At 36.6% G+C, this 8,582-nt stretch overlaps 1 protein-coding gene across 2 annotated transcripts; it reads left to right on the forward strand.

The window, feature by feature from the left end:
- The first annotated feature begins 1,800 nt into the window (after window positions 1–1,800).
- LOC134652569 (uncharacterized) lies at window positions 1,801–8,075 on the forward strand. Of its 2 annotated transcripts, XM_063507733.1 has the most exons (3): window positions 1,801–2,752; window positions 3,776–3,805; window positions 7,913–8,040. In XM_063507733.1, the coding sequence occupies exons 1-2, from the start codon at window positions 2,056–2,058 to the stop codon at window positions 3,790–3,792; spliced, it is 714 nt and encodes a 237-aa protein (XP_063363803.1). In that variant the 5' UTR covers window positions 1,801–2,055; the 3' UTR covers window positions 3,793–3,805; window positions 7,913–8,040. The 2 variants fall into 2 exon arrangements, with proteins under 2 accessions (XP_063363803.1, XP_063363802.1); XM_063507732.1 differs by lacking the exon at window positions 3,776–3,805 and having other exon boundaries at window positions 7,913–8,075.
- Window positions 8,076–8,582: the final 507 nt, after the last annotated feature.

Genomic DNA, 8,582 nt, shown 5'->3' on the forward strand with positions numbered 1-8,582 from the left:
AGCCATAGCACTTTTCAATACGTCTGGTTTTTGGGTCCGGCCTATTTAGGTTTTTAAGCACGTTTTATGCTAACATATCAAATATCAACATGATGAAAGCTCCTTGAAGCAACTTAAGTGCCTTAAATCATATAAAAAATGTGATTGGTTTGTATGGTCACTAAAATGTATAAAATAAAATAAATTAATTAAAAATTAAAAAACACGACTGCAGTTTAAAAGCGAACTGAAAAGCTAAAAATAATTTTTAGTTATGTTAGTTACTCAACTTAATGAATGTAAAATATAATATATAAGTGTTCTGTCAGGGTCGTAAACAGCAAACGAAAAAGCTGAGGCTCATTTAGGATCGTGACTGTACCTGTATATTTTATTTCGATGCAGTCGGGGACCTGTGAATGGGAAAAATTCAATATATCAAGGTCCCCGACTGCATCGAAATAAAATATACAGGTACAGTCACGATCCTAAATGAGCCTAAGCTTTTCCGTTTGCTGTTTACGACCCTGACAGAACACTTATATATTATATTTTACATTCATTAAGTTGAGTAACTAACATAACTAAAAATTATTTTTAGCTTTTCAGTTCGCTTTTAAACTGCAGTCGTGTTTTTTAATTTTTAATTAATTTATTTTTTTAAGTACCCACTACTCACAAAGTGTATATTTTAGTGATATTATTTTGTGGTGTGATTTTCAATTTAGAATTCTTTATTATAAGTTATAGTTCGTTTTTTTAGCATTAGAAATAAGGTAAACAATCTTGATGTGTCTTTTAATTAAAAACACATTTTAAAAATAAGTTACGGCAAATATGTAACAATTATGAATCTAATACGATGATTTATATTCTTCTGCTTTCATAAGTAATAGTTACTGATTTTTAAAAAGCGTCTTTCAATTAAAAGACATGTCAAGATCGCTTACCTTCTTTCAAGTTCTTTCTAATGCTAAAAAAACGAACTATACCTACATACATTTTGTTTGGTAAAGTAGGAAAACCTTTTCTATAATAGAATTTTGACTGTTTATTTTGTGTTAACTGATCCAGTCAAGTTGTGTTATCAGTGCAGTGCCACATAATAAATAATAGTACGCAGTGCTTAATTAAATACAATATGACAATATTTATCAGTTATGCAAACTGTAATCAATAGAGAGATAAAAAAATAAATAAAACCTTATCGAGAGATACTTGAATTTCGGGCGTGGTAAATTAAACAATCATATATAGGTACGAGTATTATACTCCTACGTGCATATTGCATAGGCGTATCTAGGGTTTGCACGACGGATCCGAAATGTATGGGAAGATCCGCGGATCCGGATCCAGATCCGGATAATTGCATACATTTCGGATCCGAATTGCAAACCCTAGGCGTATCGTATAGTATGCGAAGTGTATTATCCTGAACTGTCCATTGATTTCAAAATATAATCGAATTGAATTTATGTGCTTGTTCTAAAATAAAACTACGTAGTATGCGTGTGCGTGGTGTAATAAAAGTATTGAATTGATATTCTTTTGTCGCTTATGTATCTGAATACACCCTTTATACCGTATGTCGATCTCATAAAATGTTGATAAGGAATTCCTTACAAAACAAAGGTATCCCCTGTAACGGGCTTATCGGCGTGTGTGTGAATACAGAAGCATATACAAGCATGGACAGCCCTGGAGAGATATTCCTATCGATAATCAGACCGGGCAAGCCAACTGCTTAAACAAAACCAGCGTAAGCGAGGTTTCCTGATACAAATAGTTGCTACGGATGTGGAGGCCTCAGTTATACCAGTCGGTTAGGCCCTCAGCTTCCCCCAGGCTCGGTATGCAAGGATAATACCTGGCCAGGGCAGCACGCACATGCGCAAAGGGTAGTAACCACACCGATCAAAACAAGACCCGACGCGTTCCTAAATCAGTCAGAAAACAACAAATATCAGTGAATACTGGAGAAACTGTGCTCGATTTGATAAATAAGATTCTTTCCACAAACAGACGCGTGCGGATTCGATCTGAGTCTAAACAAAACAGTGCTTCTGCTATGTAAACATGAATGAACATAAAATCTTGGTTTTTATCGCGTTTTTGATACTGTATTGTTTGTACTGCCTCAACAGTTGGTTCACGTCTGAGAATGTTATAGAAGAACATGCTCCAGAACCGCTACCTGATTTGGCACAAGAAATCCCTGAAATTTTAGTCCCAGACACATCAGTCACCAAGGAAGATGTGAAAATAAAAATCAAAACAAAGATAATCCCACTATTTTTCTACAATGCCTGCAGCATTTTAGAAGTGTTTACCGAAAAACCAGCTCTGATCAAGAAAAACAAAACAAGATCGAAAGATTTAGACAACAGCAGTAACGCTATAGCTGTCATTGGCATAACAGTATTCTTAGTGGCTCTAGGTGTCAACGCAGTTCTAGACGCACTGAAAGCTAAAGAAGAAGAACGTGAGCGGAGAAAACTGAATCCTGATGGAGAAAGAAGGCAATCATTGGCAGAGTTTGCAAACAAAAAGCAGTTGCGTCGAGAATCGAGCCGATTCGGTATTCAATTGTTTCAAATAGCAGAATCAGTGGTTAGTGGGGAGGAAAAGAATAGACGCCAGAGTCGTCCATATACCCGTGGAGACTCCACTAACTCCTACTTGTCTGATAGAAAGGCTCAGACAGACGGTTCAACGCCTACAGAGACAGCGGAACCCAGGCTTGTGAAGCGGCAATCGGTTGCTAAGCTCTTTGGTATGTTTTTATATCTATTTTGAGATGGTTATTTTTAAATCTTCGTTGTTTATATGAGGTTCACATACAATGGCAAGTATGCTGACGCGCTTTTTTTGTATACTGATAAATTATTTTAAAATCAGACACGATTGGATTTATTCGAAACAACCTACAAAAATATTGACAGATTGCGAGATAGTTGCAGTTTCTTCAAAAATAATCGATAAATTTGTAGAATTAATATTTTATTTCGCGTAGTCTATTTCAATTCATTTCTGAAAGAAAATAAATGGATTATTTTATTGTCAGATATATTTCGAGGTAACGAATTCAAATTATTGTGTTTTATGATCCTAAAACCCTATAGGTTCTACCTGTACCTTGTACATTTTTTTTCTGTGAAATGTATTTTCAACTGGAGAAGAGTTGGATTACATTTTTCTTTCGTTCGGTTTTAAAATAAAACAAATCCAACCTTATTTCCTACCCTATTTATTTTAAATTTAAATGCATTATTTTTGTAGGATGAGCCCTTACTTAGAGGATAAAATTTGATTGCTAACACTTTGAAAACAATCAACATGAAAATATAAATAAAACGCGCTTCAGCATAGTTGGTTAAATGTTTATTGAGAATGTTGATGTTTATGACTTTAATTCGTTTTTTTTAGCATTAGAAATAAGGTAAACAATCTTGACTGTCTTTTAATTGAAAAACACATTTTAAAAATAAGTTACGGCAAATATGTAACAATTATGAATCTAATACGATCATCTACTCGTATATTCTTCTGCTTTCATAAGTAAATAGTTTTTGATTTTTAAAAAGCCTTTTTCAATTAAAAGACATGTCAAGATCGCTTACCTTCTTGCATGTTCTTTCTAATGCTAAAAAAAACGAACTATAACACTGTTATGACTTACACTATATTTTAACTGTTATGACTAACACTATTAATTGTTATGTCTATGACTATGTTTAACTATCTAATCTCCATCTTCTGTCAATGTTTAACTTATTTCACTATGTTTCGAAACAAGGTCTGTCTGACGACTGAAAAAGACTTTCAGGTAAATATACATGTATTTTTAATAATAATTTTAATGTCGCTTACATATACCGAGTTACCAACCTCAAACTCTATTCGACATGTTTTTTGAAAGCTTATGACATCGCACATCATGTATTGCATATAGTGCTATGATTATGATGAGTTCTTCACTTAAAACACTAGTTACTTTTAACAAGTTTTAGTTATTAACTGACCATAATACTTTCCGGCTTAAAAATCACCACGTACAACTAAAGCATTTACATGGTTTCCATGTCACGAGCTGTCATTAAAACAAGTCGAATATTGCTTTTGTTGGGCGCCGAAAAGATAAAAGTGTAATTAACTGCGATACTGCCAACCTGTCAAGAGAGGCACGGAATATGTTGGCGACATATCGTTCTGCTTTCATTTTAATACTATTAGGCCGATTCTGATTTCACAATTTGATATCCTCTACCTCTAGCGCCCGCAAATTAAAACTTGTCTAAAGAAGAGACCCTTTCCACGTAGATTTTCGTATATTGGTACCTGTTGCAATGTTTATTGCACCCATAATAAAATTATATTGCTGTCAAGTTGGCACAGTGACATTTACAACCGGCATCATGGGCGGGACAGCAATATAATTATGTGCGTGCAATAGGGATAGCAACAGGCGGGTTAAATAAGGAAAATCTATGAGGAAAGCGTCTCTGCTTTAGGGGCGTTTTTTTAAAAAGTTGTTCCCTACACTTTTTTTGTCAAATTTGGGATTTTTTATGTTATTTTTACCCAGAATCACGAGCTCTTTCTATCCTAATAGGAGAAAAAAAGTGTCCCAAAATTTCCATACATTTTTCGATCTTTCCATTCCGCGACTGCCATACAAAGTCTATGAAAAATGGTGACGGAATGGAAATAAAAACCTTAGGACACTCTTTTCTCCTATTAGAATAGAAAGAGCTCGTGATTCTGAGTAGAAATAACATAAAAAATCCCAAATTTGAAAAAAAAGTGTAGGGGACAACTTTAAAAAAAAAACGCCCTTAGACAAAATGCAATTTTGATGCGTCATAAATGTCATAATAATCACGCTGATTGGTGCTGACGAAATACAATCAGCAGTTATCTCATGGCATTTTACTAGCACTTACTTAATGGTGTGCGATGTGTCAGACGTCAAGGAATCATAGTCGTATCAAAATATTATTTAAATTTTATCAAATTCTTCAATTAGAACCCTTCTCCGTTATTGCAATCCAGTGCAGATATTTCCATCAATAATTTTGTTATTGCTTTAATTTATTTGCTATTACATTTATTGCTTTTAAATAGGTATTCTCCTACTTAATTTATGCTAGTGCCACAAGTTTACTTGTGTTTTTTGAGAATGTAAGCTCTTCTTTAGTTAGTGTTTTGCATTGTTAGTGATTTTATTCTAAAATGGACTTTATTCGCTTAACATTGATTGAACATTTTTGTTATTGAACCTACTTAATACCTAATACCTATATGTATACCTATGTTCATAATTAATACCCAGTAGCATTTACGTCTGATTAGTCTCCTAAATGATGTTCCGAATGAGTAGTCAAAGGCTTCATATGGTTTCACTAATTTCAGTAGCTGTACGGTGCGGCGCTTATTAGGTACGTACGTACGTACCTGTAAGTAGGTAATACTAATTGGAAATTTAATACTACCAATACCTATATCTGCAAAATCTTAACAATCTTAAGTAGGTACTAGGTAAGTATGTAGACTAGTATAGGTTGGTTTGTAAATATATATCTACTATAGCTTATATCATTTTCTATGACGGCTGATCGGTGATCACGTGATACTTTCCATAGAAAACGAAGCGCCGGAAGCTCCGGCCCGGCCCCGGCCTGGTCTAGCGTGTCATCTTTTAACCTGTACCTTTATGAAATGAATTAGGTATACTCTTTATATTTAGATAGTCTGTCAAATTTATTTATTTCATTTTATTTCATTTATATATGCACATTATTTCATTTGTCATTTACCTCTAATTAAATAATCTCTCTCTACTTTTGTACATCGTTGTGGCAGATTATATCGTCACAATCTCCATTCTGGTATGCAGAGAACAATTAGAACCAGGGAACGTCGCTTCTTCACTGGCTCCGAAAATACCTCTCTAAGTTGAATAGCGTCCCAGAATACCGCAGCAATAGCTAGAACGCGTCTAGAAATTAAATTAAGTCCATGGGTATGCCTTTCGAGATATTCTAAAGCGATCTTCACATCGGATGTGGATCCGCACTACGCTCTGGTATGAAAACAAGACAGCGATGGAATATTTAGATGAAATTCTTAATATATATTAAAAGTATCTTCTACCAGTCCGTAGCTGGCCATAATATTCTCTCACCAACCGCTTGAGTTAAACGGTAGACCTATAAACTGAAATAGACCACCCATCACTCGGCCACCGGAGGATTTGGTCACATTTTCTTTAGTGTACTTATGATATCTATTTCAGATTATAATTTAAATATCTGTGACTACTTAAAAAAAATTAAAGTATTTTCTTAAAAATAATTTGATTTGTTTCGTAGTTGGGTAGACCTATAAAAATATAGAACTTTTTGTATTTACCTCTTTATTGATTGAATGTGCAAGAGCAATAGAGAGGCAGATAACGTCATTTCGCGGTAGTCCCTCAGAGCCGTGCGTGCATCCCGTGTGAAGAGCGCTTAAGAGCGCGAGTATTCCCAGGAATGCAATAATGTGCAGGTGAATGCATTCATGCACTTTCTTCATTAAGCTATTGTCAAGTTATATAAAGGGAATCCGGTTTTGTGTTACGAGGAAGTAGGAACATACTCGTAGATCTATACCAGAATAGAAGAGACAGGAAATTGTTTTCGAGGTGCTTACGCCACTTTTATGTATGCGTGCGGTATAGTTTTAGTAATACGCGATAATATTGTAAATATAACATATAATATTTCTTTTTTTCTTTTCGTTTGTATTTTTTTATTGCGAGCGATATTGTAATTTTTTTCTTTTTGTTTGGCGTTTCTTGTAAAAGAGGGACCAACCTATGCAACCAATAAAACCAAAAAAATCAACGCTACTATTGGGTCAGTTTTGCACCTAACTGTATACTGATCAACCTACTGTTATAGTTCCAACATACACGCTTGACAAAGCCTCAGACAAGACAATATTACCTGCACGCTGTCGTTTCACGACGTATAATAGCCGACGTACGCGTATCAGGTCTAGTCCCAGACTAAGCAAAGTACTTACTTGGCTGGCGCGATAACCCACAAGTCTTGGCCTCCAACACAAGAGCCATTTTGACGATTTTGAGCGGTATCACGCCAGCTTTCGCCGACGCCGAGTTCACGGATATCTACCTCCACTCTATCCGCCCAACGGTATTTAGGTAGGATGACCTACAGGAGCTTGTCGCAGTTTAATATACCTGATTATGTCATAATACGAGTACATGTAATGAAATGAGATAGGTAACTAGAAAATGGACGTGAAGCCTTTTCAGAAACAATGAAAATGATAAAATAATTACTTAATACAAATTAAGGAAGTTCATGTACTTAAATTGTTAATCCATTTAGGTTTCAACAAATATTTTTGTGCAATGCTTGCCCTATGTAATGCCTGTACTGAAACTAAACCTAGATACCTAGTAGATAGCTTAACAAAGACCTTGTCTCTATTATTTTCACAGTACTTAACTTTGTGCACCCCTTGTGTGTGTGAAGCGCTGGTGGCCTAGCGGTAAGAGCGTGCGACTTGCAATCCGGAGGTCGCGGGTTCGAACCCCGGCTCGTACCAATGAGTTTTTCGGAACTTATGTACGAAATATCATTTGATATTTACCAGTCGCTTTTCGGTGAAGGAAAACATCGTGAGGAAACCGGACTAATCCCAATACGGGCCTAGTTTACCCTCTGGGTTGGAAGGTCAGATGGCAGTCGCTTTCGTAAAAACTAGTGCCCACGCCCATTACTGGGATTAGTTGCCAAGCGGACCCCAGGCTCCTATGAGCCGTGGCAAAAATGCCGGGACAACGCGAGGAAGATGATGACTTAACTTTGTGCACCCATATCACCCAAAGCAGACTAAATCTAACCATCTCTGTCCATCACAGCAGGTCGCCCAGTACCGATGGTGCGGCGCTCTTCCTTCCCCGCCCTGCCGCTCAACCCCGACGTGCAAGCGCTGATGCTGGGCCACCGGCAGCCATCTTGCGACAGCGACGACGAAGACGGGAAGGGGCGACGTGTGAGGATCATACGAAGATACTGAATCTCTCTTAAGAAGAGAGATTCAGTATCTTCGAATCTCTCTCTCTCTCGAAAGGGTTTCTCAAACTTATAACTCTATTTAAGTGCCACTTGCACCATCCCACTAATCGGGGGTTAAGGGTAACATTCCATTTCTGACCACAGCTGCACTACTGGTACTGAACGCGTCGCTGTTACTGTCAATTTCCATAGTAAAATGAACAGTAGTGCAGCTGCGGTTGGAAATGGACTGTCACCTTAACCGGTTAAACCTGGAGTTACCATGGTTACCAGTACAATTTGACACGGTAAATGGGATGGTGCAAGTGACGCTAAGTAGGTACCATTTTAATTCCAAGGTGACGTAAACCTCTATCTCGACCAATTTTTTGGAATCACGACAAGTTAATTGCAATTTTTTTCGTTAGTTGGTTTTTAGTTATTTGTGTCTTCATAGAAAATATAAGATTTGTTCTTCTTGGATTGCAGCTTACCCCCCACCAGGCAGGCCACCCCACATCTGGCGTCTTTCGA

Source organism: Cydia amplana, chromosome 12, assembly GCF_948474715.1.
Source record: "Cydia amplana chromosome 12, ilCydAmpl1.1, whole genome shotgun sequence".
Taxonomy (NCBI): domain Eukaryota; kingdom Metazoa; phylum Arthropoda; class Insecta; order Lepidoptera; family Tortricidae; genus Cydia; species Cydia amplana.